Below are 19,699 nucleotides of genomic sequence, written 5' to 3'. Positions count from 1 at the left end.
TTCTTTATAGATTTTGGATACTAGCCCTTTATCTGATATGTCATTTGCAAACATCTTCTCCCATTCTGTCGGTTGTCTTTTGGTTTTGTTGACTGTTTCCTTTGCTGTGCAAAAGCTTTTTATCTTGATGAAGTCCCAATAGTTCATTTTTGCCCTTGCTTCCCTTGCCTTTGGCGATGTTTCTAGGAAGAAGTTGCTTCGGCTGAGGTCAAAGAGGTTGCTGCCTGTGTTCTCCTTTAGGATTTGGATGGACTCCTGTCTCACATTGAGGTCTTTCAACCATTTGGAGTCTATTTTTGTGTGTGGTGTAAGGAAATGGTCCAGTTTCATTCTTCTGCATGTGGCTATCCAATTTTCCCAACACCATTTGTTGAAGAGACTGTCTTTGTTCCATTGGACATTCTTTTCTGCTTTGTCGAAGATGAGTTGACCATAGAGTTGAGGGTCCATTTCTGGGCTCTCTATTCTGTTCCATTGATCTATGTGTCTGTTTTTGTGCCAGTACCATGCTGTCTTGATGATGACAGCTTTGTAATAGAGCTTGAAGTCCGGAATTGTGATGCCGCTGGCTTTGCTTTTCTTTTTCAATATTCCTCTGGCTATGCGGGGTCTTTTCTGGTTCCATACAAATTTTAGGATTATTTGTTCCATTTCTTTGAAAAAAGTGGATGGTATTTTGATGGGGATTGCATTGAATGTGTAGATTGCTCTAGGTAGCATTGACATCTTCACAATATTTGTTCTTCCAATCCATGAGCATGGAACGTTTTTCCATTTCTTTGTGTCTTCCTCAATTTCTTTCATGAGTATTTTATAGTTTTCTGAGTACAGATCCTTTGTCTCTTTGGTTAGATTTATTCCTAGGTATCTTATGGTTTTGGGTGCAATTGTAAATGGGATCGACTCCTTAATTTCTCTTTCTTCTGTCTTGTTGTTGGTGTATAGGAATGCCACTGCTTTCTGTGCATTGATTTTATATCCTGCCACTTTACTGAATTCCTGTATGAGTTCTAGCAGTTTTGGGGTGGAGTCTTTGGGGTTTTCCACATAAAGTATCATATCATCTGCAAAGAGTGAGAGTTTGACTTCTTCTTTGCCGATTTGGATGACTTTGATTTCTTTTTGTTGTCTGATTGCTGTGGCTAGGACTTCCAATACTATGTTGAATAGCAGTGGTGATAGTGGACATCCCTGCCGCGTTCCTGACCTTAGGGGGAAAGCTCTCAGTTTTTCCCCATTGAGAATGATATTCGCTGTAGGTTTTTCATAGATGGCTTTTATGATATTGAGGTATGTACCCTCTATGCCTATACGCTGAAGAGTTTTGATCAAGAAAGGATACTGTACTTTGTCAAAAGCTTTTTCTGCATCTATTGAGAGGATCATATGATTCTTGTTCTTTCTTTTGTTAATGTATTGTATCACATTGATTGATTTGCGGATGTTGAACCAACCTTGCAGCCCAGGGATAAATCCCACTTGGTCATGGTGAATAATCCTTTTAATGTACTGTTGGATCCTATTGGCTAGTATTTTGGTGAGAATTTTTGCATCCATGTTCATCAGGGATATTGGTCTGTAATTCTCCTTTTTGATGGGGTCTTTGTCTGGTTTTGGGATCAAGGTAATGCTGGCCTCATAAAATAAAATGAGTTTGGAAGTTTTCCTTCCGTTTCTATTTTTTGGAACAGTTTCAGAAGAATAGGTATTAATTCTTCTTGAAATGTTTGGTAGAATTCCCCTGGGAAGCCATCTGGCCCTGGGCTTTTGTTTTTTGGGAGATTTTTGATGAGTGCTTCAATTTCCTTAGTGGTTATAGGTCTGTTCAGGTTTTCTATTTCATCCTGGTTCAGTTTTGATAGTTGATACATCTCTAGGAATGCATCCATCTCTTCCAGGTTATCTAATTTGCTGGCATAGAGTTGCTCATAATATGTTCTTAGAATTGTTTGTATTTCTTTGGTGTTGGTTGTGATCTCTCCTCTTTCATTCATGATTTTGTTGATTTGGGTCATTTCTCTTCTCTTTTTGATAAGTCTGGCCAGGGGTTTATCAATCTTGTTAATTCTTTCAAAGAACCAGCTCCTAGTTTTGTTGATCTGTTCTACTGTTCTTTTAGTTTCTATTTCATTGATTTCTGCTCTGATCTTTATTATTTCTCTTTTCCTGCTGGGTTTAGGCTTTATTTGCTGTTCTTTCTCCAGCTCCTTTAGGTGTAGGGTTAGGTTGTGTACTTGAGAACTTTCTTGTTTCTTGAGAAAGGCTTGTATTGCTATATACTTTCCTCTTAGGACTGCCTTTGCTGCATCCCAAAGATTTTGAAGAGTTGTGTTTTCATTTTCATTGGTTTCCATGTATTTTTTTAATTCTTCTTTAATTTCCTGGTTGACCCATTCATTCTTCAGTAGGATGCTCTTTAGCCTCCATGTATTTGAGTTCTTTCCGACTTTCCTCTTGTGATTGAGTTCTAGTTTCAAAGCATTGTGGTCTGAAAATAGGCAGGGAATGATCCCAATCTTTTGGTACCAGTTGAGACCTGATTTATGACCTAGGATGTGATCTATTCTGGACAAGGTTCCATGGGCACTAGAGAAGAATGTGTATTCTGTTGCTTTGGGGTGGAATGTTCTGAATATGTCTGTGAAGTCCATTTGGTCCAGTGTGTCATTTAAAGTCTTTATTTCCTTGTTGATCTTTTGCTTAGACGTACTGTCCATTTCAGTGAGGGGGATGTTAACGTCCCCCACAATTATTGTATTGTTGTCGATGTGTTTCTTTGCTTTTGTTATTAATTGCCTTATATAATTGGCTGCTCCCATGTTAGGGGCATAGATATTTACAATTGTTAGATCTTCTTGTTGGCTAGACCCTTTAAGTATGATATAGTGTCCTTCCTCATCTCTTATTACAGTCTTTGGTTTAAAATCTAATTTGTCTGATATAAGGATTGCCACCCCAGCTTTCTTTTGGTGTCCATTAGCATGGTAAATGGTTTTCCACCCCCTCACTTTCAATCTGGGGGTGTCTTTGGTTCTAAAGTGAGTCTCTTGCAGACAGCATATCGATGGGTCTTGTTTTTTAATCCAGTCTGTTAGCCTGTGTCTTTTGATTGGGGCATTTAGCCCATTTACATTCAGGGTAACTATTGAAAGATAGGAATTTAGTGCCATTGTATTGCCTGTAAGGTGACTGTTACCGTATATTGTCTGTGTTCCTTTCTGGTCTATGTTGCTTTTAGGCTCTCTCTTTGCTTAGAGGACCCCTTTCAAGATTTCCTGTAGGGCTGGTTTTGTGTTTGCAAATTCCTTTAGTTTTTGTTTGTCCTGGAAGCTTTTTATCTCTCCTTCAATTTTCAATGACAGCCTAGCTGGATATAGTATTCTTGGCTGCATATTTTTCTCATTTAGTGCTCTGAATATATCCTGCCAGTCCTTTCTGGCCTGCCAGGTCTCTGTGGATAGGTCTGTTGCCAATCTAATGTTTCTACCCTTGTAGGTTACATATGTCTTCTCCCGAGCTGCTTTCAGGATTTTCTCTTTGTCTATGAGACTCGTAAGTTTTACTATTAGATGTCGGGGAGTTGACCTATTTTTATTGATTTTGAGAGGGGTTCTCTGTGCTTCCTGGATTTTCATGCCTGTTTCTTTCCCCAAATTAGGGAAGTTCTCTGCTATAATTTGCTCCATTATACCTTCTAGCCCTCTTTCTCTTCTTCTTCTGGGATCCCAATTATTCTAATGTTGTTTCGTCTTATGGTATCACTTATCTCTCGAATTCTGCCCTCGTGATCCAGTAGTTGTTTATCTCTCTTTTTCTCAGCTTCTTTATTTTCCATCTTTTCATCTTCTATATTACTGATTCTCTCTTCTGCCTCATTTATTCTAGCAGTTAGTGCCCCCATTTTTGATTGCACCTCATTAATAGCCTTTTTGATTGCTACTTGGTTGGATTTTAGCTCTTTTACTTCTCCAGAAAGGGTTTCTCTAATAACTTCCATATTTTTTTGAAGCCCAGCTAGTATCTTTATTTATTTTTTTTTTTATTTTTTTTTTTTAAAGATTTTATTTATTTGACAGAGAGAGACAGTGAGAGCAGGAACACAAGCAGGGGGAGTGGGAGAGGGAGAAGCAGGCTTCCCGCCGAGCAGGGAGCCTGATGTGGGACTCGATCCCAGGACCCCGGGATCATGACCCGAGCCGAAGGCAGACGCTTAACGACTGAGCCACCCAGGCGCCCCAAGCTAGTATCTTTAAAGTGATGATTCTGAACTCTAGATCTGACATTGTACTAATGTCCATATTGAGTAGGTCCCTGGCAGTCGGTACTACCTCTTGTTCTTTTTGTTGAGGTGATTTTTTCCGTCTCGTCATTTTGTGCAGAGGAGAATAGATTAATGAGAGAACAAAATGCTAGCAGAGTAACCACGTCCCCAGAAAATATACTCTAAACAAATCAGAAAAGACCTGAAGCAGTGGGATAAGAAAGGGAAAGAGAGAAAAAAGAAAAAGAAAAAAAAGAAAAAGAAAAAGATAAAGATAAAAACAAAAACAAACAAAACAAAACAACAACAACAAAAGAAAAACCCGAATGTGATCAAATATGATCCATATGGTATATAGATCAGTGCCACACACTAGATTTGGGGTGTATTTTGGTCTTTTAGAAGAAAGTGCCTCCCAAAATTTTAAAGAAAGAAAAACTTATATATGTACAAAAATAAGGATTGATATGATGAAGGGATGGAATATGACTGTAAAAATGGAAATTATAAAAAATTTTATAAAAGGAATTGATAAGAAGTTGTTTGAAAAAAGAAAGAAGAGGATTTAAAAAAAGAAAAAAGAAAAAGAAAAAAAAAAGGGAGAGGATGTGATCAGGCAGGGGAATAGAAAACACCATATACTAGAGATTTAGGCTATATTTTAATCTGTTAGAAGAAGCTATCTCAAAATTTTAAAGAGAGAACAACTTATATATATAAGCCAAAAATATGGGTAACTACTATGAAGGGATAGAATATGACTGTAAAAATGAAAAATAAAAATGCTTTTTTTTTTTTTAAAAGGGATTGATAAGATGTTGGTTGAAAAAGGGAAAAAGAAAAATTCAAAAAAAAGAAAAAAAAAGAAAAAAAGACAATTAAAAAAATTAACTTTGAAAGACTAAAGAATCATGGTAAAAAAGCCGTGAATTCTATGTGTAGTAGTCCCCTAGTGCTGGAGGTCTGCCGCTCTCATTGATCGGTAAACTTGGTCTTGGCTGGCTGTTCTCGCTGATCTTCTGGGGGAGGGGCCTGTTGCCGTGGTTTCCAAATGTCTCTGCCGGAGGCGGAATTGCCCCGCCCTTGCCCCCTCCCGGCTAAGTAATCTGCTCGGGTTTGCTCTCCGGGGCTTTTGTTCCCTGCGAGCTTTCCGTACAGCTTTGGAGGCGGAGAGCGAAAATGGCGGCCTCCCAATCTCCGCCCCGGAGGAGCCGAGAACTCGGGGCCCCGCTCCTCAGTGAGCCCCCAGAGAAAAGCCGTCAGTGACTCCCGTCTCCCCGGTCTCCGGCCGCACTCCGTGCTCGCCCGGCCTGTGACCACGCGTTTCTATCTCTGGCACCCGACCCCGGGTGGAGTCTCCAAACCCAGCAGATCCCTGCGGTGCGCTCCCGCCCAGCTCCTCCCGGGGAAGGAAGGTGAGTCTCCCCGGATCTGCCGCTTGTTGGGTCCCTGCCGGAGGAGCAGGGGCCCAACTGGGCCGCGGATCCCGGTTTATGGCGACCCCGAGCTGAGAGCCCGCGGCTGGGCTCCGCCTCTGCAGCCGGCTTCCCTGCTCCGATACCTGGGAGCTCTGCCGCACTCAGGCACCGCTGGTCTTTCTGTGACCCCGAGGGTCCTGAGACCACACTGTCCCGGAGGGTTCCACCCCCCGCTTAGCCACCAGAGTGACGTCCCTCGGCGGAGCAGACTTTTAAAAGTTCCGATTTTGTGCTCCGCGGCTCGATCACTTGCCAGAAGCGGCCGACGGAGGCCCCTCCCCCGCCGTCTATCCTCCCGAATATCGCCTCGGATTCACTTCTCCGCACGTCCTACCTTCCAGAAAGTGGTCGCTTTTCTGATGAGAGAGTTGTTGCTCTTCTTTTCTTCGATCTCCTGTTGAGTTTGTAGGTGTTCAGAATGGTTTGATCCCTATCCAGCTGAATTCCTGAGAGGAGACGAAATCCAGGTCTCCTACTCCTCCGCCATCTTGCTCCGCCCCCCCAAATGACTACATTTTTGTCTTTAGTTGTTTCATTCATACTTGTTTAATAGCCTCCAGACAACCTTCAGTTTTCTGAAGTTCTCAGACTTTTAATACTGATGCTGGTTATGACCAATGATTTTTCTTTCTCTTAATGGATTGGGTTCCTGTTTATTTTATGAGTTTGGATTATAAACTTCCTTGGATTCAGGGCATGTCACTCTAGGACAATTTAGTGTTTTGTTTGACCAGGCACCCCAAGGTATCCCTGCCCAGGGCCAATTTTTATGTTAACATTTGGCTTGTGTGGTTTTTAGATCACATGTGTAATTGTAAATTCAAACCCTTGGGAGGGCTAGGGCTCTGATAGAACGTACCTAAAGAAAGGTTTTTCTTTCAAACCAGAATCTAAGCAGAGTCAGATAAGTGTCCTCATCAAATGCCTGAGCTAGTTGGTTCCCTGGTTTTTGTGGGGGTCTTGTTTCCTCTTTGTGCTTCTTGTGGATTCAAGCCTTTATTTCTTTATTGAGAAGATAACTTCCTCTAAGACAAGGTCATTGCTGTATTGGCTCATGATAGCCACTCATGTGATATTCATTCCTGTGATGTCATCTCATGTACTCATTGCTCTTGTTTTCATTTTGCTGTTACATTTCTGGAATCTTGAGGTTTCCTTTTATTTTATGGATAGTTCAGCTGTTCACATAAAAGAAGTTTGTTTTATTTTACAAAATATTTCTAGATGTTTATCATGGGTGAACTTTCAGGTTATTTATTTTGCAATATTTTGGAATTCATTCTTTAAAAAGAAATCATTTTACATAGAAATTTTTAATCACACACAAGGTAGAAAAAATAGTACAATGAATCTCAATGTGCCCTCTCCCAGCTTATCAATATTTTATCAATTTTGTTAGAATCCTTTTTAAAGGACTTTTTTCTAGGGCCTCTTATAGTAGAGTTTAAATTTGCTCCTCTAATTGAACAGAGGAATTTTGATATTAGCTATTTTTTAATTAAAATACTCTATTTCATAATTTTAAGAAGTCATCTAGAGAAAGCAAAGGCTTTATACAACAATATGTTAACCCTATATTAAATATTTAATTCATCATTATTAAAATTCATATTTCAACATTTTTCAATTATAGGAAAAATTACAGTGTCTCTAGAAACAAAATTGAATTGACATTCCCCTCTTGGGTTTTTTGTGTTGGATATTCCATAGTTCCATGCACCATTCCAATCTCTGCCTCTCTAGGTTTGCATTATATCTGCCCCATTTGAATCTGGGCCAGTCTCACTAATTTTGACTCTGCTTCTTTGCTATTTCAACTCTATACATTCATTTACATGTTTAAGCTTCCTGTGTTTCTCTATTTCAGCTTTTTTATCCCAGAGCCCTCTACTCCAGTTACTTCCTTCCATTTTCACCCTAACACGAGAGAGGCAAAGAGTAGAGAGGTTTCAGCATTTACATTTTTTCCAAGGCCGGGTTTTACACAGAGTTCTGTTTTTTGTCATCTGACAAGTGGATTGACATTATCTACTAGAGTTGGTAATGAGTAGGAGAAAAGTATTCTAAAATTTCCTGTTAATATCTTCTAGATAAAGAAGAAACAGTTTTCTTAATGTTCAACAAATGTCTTCAGTTACAGTGTGACCAAATTTGTCAAATCTGTCCAGAGTAGAGATACAGTATAGCCATTAATATTTTCTTGAGAAACTCCCTGTGTATCAAGAACTCAAAATGACTGACTCATGATGGGGTTGGCCTTATTATGTCTGCTATAATTTAGAAGCAGGTATAAAGCAACAAACATTTCAGCACAATAGTTGGAAAACTAGAATCAGACCATGTTTTGTCTCCTAAGCTAAACTTGGGAGATAAGTGTCTACTCACAAGGGTAGGGCATGGCCTCTTTACCAGTCCTGTGTGGGTAGCTTCCCTGGAGAGATGTGTGACTCTCCAAGCTGGAGCTGAGATGCAGTTTGTAGATGCATCTGGTTTCCCGAGAAGAGGTACTACTTTTATGTGATATTTGAATGGGTGACAAAGCCAGAGATGCTTATGTGTTTGGATATCTCTGTCTCTTTTAAAAAGACAGAAGTTCTCCATATTGGAGGCCCCCAAAACTCTTAAACTGATCACCTTTACTTCTTATCTAATGTTCTAGAGAAATCCTGGGGCTGCTGCTCAAAAATCCCTCCCTATATGGGGAGTTATAGAGTTTTCTGGAGGGAGGATTCCTTTCTAATCATTTGCTGGCTTCATAAACATGCCGACCTGTATAGTTACACAGAGTTCTAAGCATAGGACTCCATGTGTTGTCTAATGCTCTGCTGTCACTTTGTTGAAATTATTAATGATAATATAATTTCATATAAATATTATAAATAATATAATATAAATAAAATAATATAAAATAGTTTTTGAACCAGAGGCCCTACATTTGCAATTTACCCTGGGTGCCCCAAATTATGTAGTCCATTCTGTTCCTGGGTTTTACTGTGATTGGACCAACTTCAGTCTCTTATTTGCCCTTGAATAAAGTACAGTGCCAAGCAATGCCATGAACTAATTGTCATTGGCCTCGTCAGAACTCATGCCTGGAGCTAGGGCTAGGGAGAGGCCTCTGAAAATTCATGACTGCTATTCATTTAGGGATGGGAGAGTTGATACTGAGCGTACAACCAACAAGAACTATTCCATTCTTCCTCCTTTTGTTGTTGTTGTTGTTGTTGAGTAGTTGCTCATGTTTTACTTTTATTTTCTAATCTTACATTGCCTTGTAATAAGATAAAAGGTATATTTATTAAAAATAAATAGTATGTCATATGCATTCCAAAAACTAGAAATTTATTTTAAATATTTTCTTTTCAGTATGTAGAACAGGTCCTCCCTTACAATCTTATTCCCTGTAGAATCTTTCTTTGTAAATTCAGAGAGTAAAAAGGTAAATATCAGCTCAATTTGGGGCTGATTTGTTACCAATTTTTTTTCAAGATTTAATTTATTTATTTGAGAAAGAGAGAGAGAGCATGAGCAGGGGGAGGGGGAGGGGCAGAGGGAGAGGGAGAAACAAACTCCCCGCTGAGCAGGGAGCCCCAGTGGGGCTGGATCCCAGGACTCTGGGATTATGACCCAAGCCAGAGGCAGATGCTTAACCGACTGAGATACCCAGGCACCCCAGCAAAAAGTTTTATAGTTTATCATATGTGCTAATGATAGGCATTGTAAAAGCATCACTTAATCTTTATAATAACTCAAATACAGTACTTTGCAGATGAAGAAACATAAACAGAGAAGTTCAGGAACTAGTGAAAGGCCACATAAATACAGAATAATAAAGGCAGGATTTGAATCAGACTGTGCAACCACCCCATGCTATGTGTGGGAAAAGTGTTTTACAAACGTGAAAGTACATATCTGAATTGCTGTTATCATTCAATCATTCACAATTCTAGGATAGATAATTATATGGGACAAGATGTGTTCTTTAAAAATGAATGAAAAATGACTGACAAATGAAGATGTGACAGCTAAAATGTTATATCTTACTTTGTTCTATGGAATGTGAATAATCAATTTACGATAAAATATTGACCCCTCACTGTGTTACAGTGTTGCCACAGTAGATATTTGCTGGATGAATGAATGACAACAAATTGTGTGCCCTTAGCTACCATTCAAACATCTTAGAATCAAGTAGTATGAACATGTGTGTATGAATGATACAAGAGAATGACCCAGTAATAGGTATATGTAGGATATCAAAGCTTAATTGTTGGCAAAGTCTTTCCCAAGAGACTTGAGGTTGTATTAAAAATGTTAAATCTGGAATATATGTAATTATATAGAAAATATTAAATTCCAATCCTCATGCTTCTTCTGGCAAGAGTAGATAGGTCTTACTTAACTTTGATAATTTATACAGTGTTGTACTAACTAGGCACTTATATTTTTTACCTGTGCTTAAATTGGCAAGACATTGGGTTACCTATGTCCTTGAATATGTCTGTAAAGACTTTATTACAAATGCCACAATTGACTCATGTGTTTTACTTTGATTCATTGATTTTTCTCTTATGAGAAATAAAATAGTTACCATGTTTGTATTCAAAGATGTTTACAGAGTTACTTAAGAAGCCCAGATCCTCACAGAGAGGTCCTGTCTTTAACTTTGTGTTCCTTCTTATCTTTCTGTAACCTTCTTATGGATCTCCCTAAGTACACAAAGTCCTTTCAAATTGATTTGTCCCAGAAATTATTTGGACAAAATGTAACTTTTCGTGTAAGTTATCTAGAATAGAGACTGGCTTACATTATTCCATTCTGCTGATGTAGTTCCGACCTGTGCTGACTTTGTGGTCCAGCCAGGAATAGATAAGATACTAAGCATTCCCAATCCAAATGGACTCGCAGTAAGGATGATAAACCAATTCACTGTTTTCTTTGAAAAAGTTTAATTTTTGCCAATCTTGGAGAAGCAGCTCTATTGCTAAATCCAAGGAGATTCATCAAAATATTCTACAATGAACGAAGTACATTTACAATGTTTAAAGTGGAATAGTATCTTTGGCAGAATCATACACAGGAAGAGAATAGGTTACGGGATCAGAAAGACCTGGTTTCAATTACAACTCTACAGCTTAACATAGTGTAACCTCGAATACTTTCTCATCCTCATTGAATCTGATTCATCTTCTATAAAGTGGGAATAAAAAAGCTTTCTCGGGGTGCCTCGGTGGCTCAGTCGTTAAGGGTCTGCCTTCGGCTCAGATTCTGATCCCAGGGTCCTGGGATCGAGTCCCGTATCGGGCTCCTCGCTCTGTGGGAAGCCTGCTTCTCCCTCTCCCACTCCCCGTGCTTGTGTTCCTGCTCTCGCTGTATCTATCTCTGTCAAATTAATAAATAAAATCTTTTTAAAAAAAAAAGCTTTCTCATAGGATTGTAGGAAGGTTAAGTAAAGTGCCGTATATAAAGTACCTAGCAAACATCCAGCCTAGAAAGTACTCAAGGATCTTTTATCTCTTTTCTTATCTTTAACTGTTGTATTTAATATAAAACAATAAGTAGAAATGAAATTTTAAATATATTTTATATTAAGAGACAACCTGAATAGAAACTAATTAATTTATTATAATATATATATTATATAATTAATATAATTAATTTATTTAGGCTTTTATTGTAAACTTATCTCACCCTATCTTCTGTGAATAATATTTTTCTTGCTGAAGGTACCAACGCTGTTGATAACATCAGTTGAACATCAGCAGTATGATGATTTCTGCTATGTTTTCTCTGCTATGCTGAGGTCTCGTGCTAAAAGCAATTGAGCATGCTTAAGGATAATGAAAGGTTATACCTTGTAGAGGAAAGGGAGGGCAGTCCCTCCTCTTTTACTTTCAATTGCTGCACTATAGTCCAGAGGGGAGTCCAGGATGGGAATCCGTCTGGTGGAAGGAATAGGATGGGATGACTCCCTAGGCCATGGTAAGTTCTAGGGAACAGATCATTAAAAACAGTAGTCTCAATAATAGCGATCAACCTTAGTGCTTTTGGGTCTCAGATACACTGGCTTGTTCACATCAGCATCTATCTTGTTTAATAAGAAAACTTGTAGTGGGAAGACTTTGTTCCATGTAATCTCCCCATTCATGCAGTGAATAACTATTGAGTGTCTACTATTTGGTATCCCAGTGATGTTATTTCTAGTGATGTGGATGAATACTGGGAATAAATAAGTAAATAAATAAACAAACAGACAGACAGACAAGATTGTATGAGGCAGTCCTGACACTGTAATGAAAATAGAACAGGATGATGTTATTAAGGGATGTAGGAGCACTTTGGATGGTATACTTATGGGAATGGGAACTTCCGCTATCTCCTGAGAAGGAAATATCTTCTTGTCTTGTGTGCAGCTCACATTGCCATGAACATAGAACAGCACACCAAATACGAGTTACCTTACTATCTTGTATTTTTCCAGTGATTTCTCAGTATTCAGTAGTTTCTTTGGCTACTGAATGGGGGTGGGGGTGAATTAGCCTTTTGGTCACCTCATCACTTCAAATATAGTTTATCATCAAGTGTATAAACCCCAAAGCTGCGAACCTTACAGAAAATCATGTGATATAAAATAAAATCATGTGATATAAAATAAAATAAGATATAAAATATAAAATAAATTATTTTATACCTTTTTTTTATACCTTTATTTATATATTTTATATATATTTATATATTATATATATTTTATACCTTTATATATATATACCTTTATATATATATATATATATATATATAAAGGTATATATATATACCTTTATATATATTTATACCTTTATATATATATATATATATATACCTTATATATATTTATATATTATATATATTTTATACCTTTATTTTTTATACCTTTATTTTATACCTTTATTTTATACCTTTTATTTTATACCTATGGTATTATATTATACCCTGTGGTCAGTATACATGGGTGTGTTATCTATGGATATAAATTCAGGCTTTGTGACATATCATTCCATACTTTTTAGTCTTTTCCTTTCATGGGCCGTTAGGAATTACCTTCTTTAAGGTCTGTTTTTAACATAATAACCCCATTTTATGTTAGCCCAGGGTGGCCCCAAATAGAAGTTATTCAGAACACATAGGTTTGAAGATCTGGGTTTTCCACAGAACGGCTCTGCCTAGCTGGGCAGATGTCTTAGACTTTCTTTTCTTTTCTTTTTTTTTTTTTTTATTTGCGAGAGAGAGAATGAGAGACAGCACGAGAGGGAGGAGGGCCAGAGGGAGAAGCAGACCCCCCGCCGAGCAGGGAGCCCGACGCGGGACTCGATCCCGGGACTCCAGGATCATGACCTGAACCGAAGGCAGTCGCTTAACCGACTGAGCCACCCAGGCGCCCCAAGACGTTTTACTTTTAATGGAATGCCCAAATATGCCGTGGGCCGCTGGGAAATCTCTCAGCTTCCTGTGTCAATTTCCCCCCTCTGTGTTAACTTTATAATAAGCTAAAAAAAAAAGAAAAAAGAAAAAAGATTTTGGGGAAAATGTTTTGTAGGTGCCACATTATTTATCTCTGTGATGGTAAGAGTGCTTTAATGCTGCTCAAGGCAGCAGGCCAGATAATGCTGCAGTCCTTCATTCTTTGGCGATCCTTGTAAGTCCTGAGCCCCTGCAAGGGCTGGTGCGGGCGGGGCGGGGGGGGGGGCGGGAGAGGAGCAAGCAAGCCCACCCACAGTCCCTGCAACAGGGGGGCAACTTTGAGGTCAATTAATATTTACATAGAACCCTGGATTAAGTTTTTTTTTTTTTTTTTTTTAAAGATTTTATTTATTTATTTGAGACAGAATGAGAGACAGCACGAGAGGGAGGAGGGTCAGAGGGAGAAGCAGACTCCCTGCCGAGCAGGGAGCCCGATGCGGGACTCGATCCCGGGACTCCAGGATCATGACCTGAGCCGAAGGCAGTCGCTTAACCGACTGAGCCACCCAGGCGCCCCCTGTCTGAATATTTTAATTTGGATTTTCTTCTTCTCTCACTCCTTTCTTTCCCGTTTTGTATCTTGAGTTTGATGAGGTCCAAAAAAGTGTTGTGCCCTTAAATTTTTGGCCGAGTCTATCCTAGGGTCTAGCATGCAGAGAAATTCCACATGTCACTGTTGCCTTTGAAAGTGGAAAGTGTTTCGATCCTGTCCCACTGAGCTCAGCACACTTTGGGTTGGATAATAAAAACAATGGTGGAGTGTGTCTTTTCATGAAGTATGAGACTGAGCTAATGGCTACAATCTGGTCATTTGGGGAAAAGACTTCCTACAGAGTTTGGGCAGTTTTCAGAGTGGTTTGAAAAAAGAGAAGTGAGATTAGGAAGTGCACTTAGGAGACTAGGGAAGGCAGTGAGAGGATCAGAAGTCAAGTCTCTGAGGTGACCTATGTGAAGGAAGCGGATGCGGAGGTTGGGAATCCTGTGGTAGGCTGTATTTATTCTGTATTACAGATCAAAGGGTTAGTTTGGCCATTTTATCAGAAATGCAGCCTTATTTTTTAACACTATTTTTATTAAAATGAAATTAGCCTTAGGTTTGGAGAGGTTTTTCTCTTTATTTCTTTGACTGGGAATTATATAGTTATCAGAAAAGATGTTTCCTTTCTTATTGAGCTTCTTTCCCTTCTTGCTTTTCTCCCCCCTCTCAACATAATTAGAATACTTTCACTCCTTTTCCAAAACCTGAAGATGCTGTTTTTAAATAGTAGCTTATTTAAATAATAACCAAAATTTTAATTATCCCCTTTTTTTAAAAAAAGATTTTATTTATTTATTTGAGAGAAAGAGAGAGCATGACAGGGGGAGGGGCAGAGGGAGAAGCAGACTCCCTGCTGAGTGTGGAGCCTGCCATGGGGTTTGATCCCGGGACTCCAGGATCATGACCTGAGCCGAAGATAAATGCTTAACCAACTGAGCCACCCAGGCACCCCTAACTTATCTCCTTCTTAAAGCAAAAGTAATAAATCTTCATACAAACCAGTAAGAGAATACAGAATTAAAGAAAGAAAAATAGAATAGTCTCCTAAAATCCCATTACCTGCACTCATATTAATATTTTGATTTATACGACACCAAACGTTCAAATTTAGGGAATGAGAAAGAGAGGCTGTGGAGGTGGTAGTGCTTGGGAGAAGAGCCAGCTATGAAACAAAATGAAATTGGAGGCTCTGACTGACCCTGGATTGTTGGCATGGACAAGACTGGAAAGCTTTGTATAACCATGTATGTTTTATTTTATTTTATTTTAAAGATTTTATTTGTTTATTTGACAGAGAGAGAGACAGCGAGAGAGGGAACACAAGCAGGGGGAGTGGGAGAGGGAGAAGCAGGCTTCCCTCGGAGCCGGGAGCCCGATGTGGGGCTCCATCCCAGGACCCTGGGATCATGACCTGAGCCGAAGGCAGGCGCTTAACGATTGAGCCACCCAGGTGCCCCTAATCATGTATTTTTTAAAACAGGATCCTGGTATGCAAATTTTTTTGTAACTTGCTGTTTTTATCTATCACAAGCACCATTCTGTGTGATTGTCTTCTAAAACATCTCTCATACAGCTAAATATTCTGTTGTTTGAGTTTCAAAGTATTTTAAACCAATTCCCATCGGTGAATGTTTAGGTGATTCGTATCTTTTAAAAATTATAAACTGGGCAGAGATGAAGATCCCTGTAAATAAATCCATATTCATAATCATGATTATTTCCTGAGAATAAATTTTCAGAAATTTTACAGTGCCAAGGGATATGCATTTAAAGTGTCTCTCTCTCTCTTCATATATCTATATATAGCTTTATAGCTATAACACATATATAACATATCTAACATTGCCCTGCCTAGCTATGATCCAAATAGTGCCTGCCAACTTAGGTGCCCATCAGCAAGGTGTGAGAGTGTATTTTTCTCTATATTTGCCCAGGATACAGGTACTATTCCTTTGTGAATATTAGTAGCTTGATTTCATTATCTTATGCACAAATGCCGCCACACTTATTTGTACGTCTGTGTACGTCTGATTGTATATCTGTAATCACTCTTACAGAATGTATTTTATCTCATGAACATGTCAGTCTGTTATACCGAGTGAGTTTGTAAACAGATAATTCTGATATGTCTGCTCTTAAATATACTTACCTTGACTTCCCAGGTGCCTGTAGGAACATCACCCACAGCCAGTGTCAGATGCTGCCCTACCAAACCACGCTAACACCTCTCTTCTCAATTGTCAAAAACACGGAAGTGGAGAAGTTCCTCAAGTTCTTCATGTACCTCCATCGCCTCAGCTGCTACCAACATATCATGCTTTTTGGCTGTAGCCTCGCCTTCCCCGAGTGCGTCGGTGATGCTGATGACAGGTATTTTGGAATCAAAATCATTCCGTGATAAGAGTCGGTTGTAACAGAGGTGTCTGAGAGGAATGAAATTATCCCGAGCTACCACCGTTTATTTTTGTTAAAGGAGAAAATATCCCATACCCATCACAGCCACTTGTAATTCTTTGAAACTGAAATTTTTTTGTGAAAACTTGGAATACTTTTATTTCTGGAGAGAAATTATCCCGGATGTGAGATTGAGGCAATCAGCTGGGATACTGAGGAGCTGTTTCCGTGAGGGTCTGGCAGAAGACAGCACACTCAAAGGGGTAACTGAAAAGAGTTTATTGAAGAGAAGATTTATAGAGGTATGGACAGGTTAAGAGACCAAATGATGGGAGGCATCAGGGTCTCATGATAGGGGATGCAGTTCCACCACCCAAGACGTGGAGGGGGAAAAAGGGCAGACAGCGACTGGAGAGAGTTTTAGCTATGGGCAAGGGGTCTTCCAACCAGCCAAGTCCTGCGACCCTATGCAGAGGAGCATAGCCACCAGCAGCCAGCCTGTCAGCCTTGCAGGAGAGAGGAGAAAGAAATACTCTGACCTCACTCTACTCCTGCCCTCCCATCTGCCGGGGCCTCCCACCATCCGAACTCACCCACAGCCATTGGGCCAGGGCGTGTTGTTGATGTGACCACAATAGATGAGGTCTAAAATCTCATCCAAATATTATTGGGTCCAAAGTCCCAAATCTCATCCTCTGAAACAGGCATAGGTGAGGTGCTGGGTGGTTCTTATGGTCAACACTAGAGCCCAGAGCAGGGTGAGGAGGGTGAAGGGTAGATGCAGAGGGACAAACAGAGAATGTCTAGTACAATATCAAATAAGATTAGAAAGAATTTTCTTATTTTGGGTGGGGGAAAGAACATTTGAGTGAGTGTGCTTGTGGATGTATCTTGTAAGCTCATTTTTTTTTTTTTTGAGATAAAGTTGACATATAGCATTATATTGGTTTCAGGTGTACCACATAATGATTCAATATTTGAATATATTGCCAAATGATCACCACGATAAGTCTAGTTAACATCCATCACCACACATAGTTATAAATTTTCTTTTTCTTATAATGAGAACTTTTAAAATCAACTCTCTTAGCAACTTTTAAATACACAATACAATATAGTCACCATGTTGTATATTACATCTCCATGAATTATTTAGTTTATAACTGGAAGTTTGTACTTTTTGACCATCATCACCTTATTGAAATAACATAATTTCAATATTACATTATTATATTGAAATAATTTTCAGTAAGAGTAAATCAATGAAAAGTGTGTTATGGAATTTTTTAAGTTTACTAAGTATACATTTTTAAAATTTTTGCAAAGCATGTGTTAAATACGTAATCACATAAAACATCAATTATTTTCTGAATTAAAATGTTAGGGAGTTTTCAGAATAATAATGTTAGAATGAAATTCATTTTCAAGTGCAGGTAGGTTCCATGTTATTTGTACTAATTTAGTTAGTGTATAAAATATGTTTTGAACAGAAGGAAGGCATTCATTGTTTTGATTGGGGAAAGCCTACATTGCCACAGAATAAAATCTGCGTAGAAGAGAAATAGTAGATTGTTTATTGTAGAAGTAAGTAAAGAACTATGAGCAGATACTGCTTTTAGGAAAACATTTCACTAGAAAGAATCATATGCAGAGCATGCTTTCATGGTAACAAGAGAGGAACAGTGGCGGTATAACATGGCGGTTGTAATATTTTTCTAGAGCTGCTGTAACAAATTACTACAAGCTGGGTGGCTTAAACAGACCTTTGTTCTCTCACAGTTCTAGAAACTAGAGATGTAAAATCTGACAGGGCCATGCTCCCTGTGGGGGTTGTGAAGGGGTAGAAATCATTTTCTCCTTTCACCTGCTTCTGGTGGTTTCAGGCTTTCCTTGACCTATGGCCACGTCACCCCGTGCTCTCCCTCCACCCTCACATAGCTTTCTCTGTGTGTCTCTCTTCTCTCGTGAGGACACTTGTCATTGGTCTAGGTAGCCCAAGATGATCTCATCATCTCAAGGTTCTTGACTTAATTATGCCCACAAAGACCTTTTTTTTTTCCAAATAAGGTAACATTCACAGATTCCAGAAGTTAGGACATGGACACATCATTTTGGGGCCCTCCATTCAACACACGACAGTGGCTAAGAAAGCAGGCTATGGGGCCACGTGCCTCATCCTTCTCACCTATAAAATGGAGATAATAGCTGAACCTCCTTTGCAAAGTTCACATGAGGATCAAATGACAGAGGGTGCCTGGCTTTTATGAAGAGCTCAAGAAATGTTAGCAACGGCTATCAAATCAATGGGTTGAGAAGGTGAGGTAGTACTAATGAAATTAAGAGCATAAGGAGTATTTCTAACATATATTAAGTATTGAAGGATTGCAAAAAAAGAATGTGGAATACATATGGATTAAAAGAAAATTAGGTCGAATACTCAAGGCTGTTGGAGTTGGATTCTTGTTCCACTTCTTAATTTCAAACATTTTCACTTACCACTCTTTTCTTGAATTTCTCTACGGAGTCATATGGGTGCATAAATAAAACAATGAAAGAAAGCTTCCTGGGGACTCTGAATTCATTTTGGTCTTCCTTCTTAATATAACTCAATCTCCACTCTCACTTAAATCAGTTGTAAAATTCCGGTTAAGCTCCTCATAGTCTTCAGGGCACTTTTAGGTAAAATTTGTTTTTCTCCTGACCTGGCTCATCCTGAAAAAATGCTCTCCTGTAAGTGTTTTCCATTTTCTGTTGTAATGGATAATAATTTATAGTCACTTTTCAGGTATGCTTTGGGGACTTATCCTATTTTTTATTGTTACATTTATTATTATATTTAATTTTATAATTATACTTCCAGACCAGTGCTTCCTGCTGTCATTTAGTGTGTGCATGGAAACCAGAAGCTAAATTTAATAAGCAAAGTAAGTTCATAAAGGTAAAATGTATTGTAGAAAATAGTGTAAATACAGTTTTCTTATATTTCATTATTTTCGATCATCCATTATACTAATTTTCTCTAACTATTCAAATAATGGAGAATTGCTTATATTCCATCCTAGACAAAATAGCTAATGTTTAAATTTTAGTTTAAAAAGATTAGTGGGGTATATAAATAGTATGGTTTTTAACCTGCCCCTTTGAGACCTCAAATGCTCATTAACTACATTTTATAACAATAAACGTTAACAGTTTTTATTTAGACGAGGGTTGCTATTAATAAATATGTATATCATATACTATAACACAGGCTAACTGAAGTGGTACATAATTTATATGGATTCAATGAAATTTATCTCAAACTATAGAGATCTCATTGATAAGTCATTTGGATAGCCTTAAAAATATATGTGTTAGCAGGAGTAGCTTAAAAATATCAGCAAGTAGCTGGAGAGAAATCCACAATTCCTGGGCCAGGAGAGTAACAGTTTTTTCTGGATGGCTTTTTGACACACCAGATACAATTAAGGTCTCTGGAAGAGAAAACAGGTATTGCAAACACATGCTTTTGATGTGTAATTATCACTCATA

General features: G+C 38.6%; 1 protein-coding gene across 1 annotated transcript in view; it reads left to right on the top strand.

The window, feature by feature from the left end:
- Positions 1-19,699, top strand: part of CORIN (corin, serine peptidase) — a 201,733-nt gene that overhangs the window by 13,756 nt on the left and 168,278 nt on the right. Inside the window, exon 3 of the mRNA XM_064582039.1 lies at positions 15,937-16,144. Within this exon, the coding sequence (XP_064438109.1) occupies positions 15,937-16,144 (208 nt within the window). The remainder of the gene's footprint in view (positions 1-15,936; positions 16,145-19,699) is intronic.

This window comes from Mirounga angustirostris, unplaced genomic scaffold (assembly GCF_029215605.1).
Source record: "Mirounga angustirostris isolate CCGP_5_RB_7025 unplaced genomic scaffold, mMirAng1.0.hap1 SCAF_2, whole genome shotgun sequence".
Taxonomy (NCBI): Eukaryota; Metazoa; Chordata; class Mammalia; order Carnivora; family Phocidae; genus Mirounga; species Mirounga angustirostris.
The sequence above is the reverse complement of the archived record's forward strand: the minus strand, read 5'-3'. Positions and strand labels throughout refer to the sequence as shown.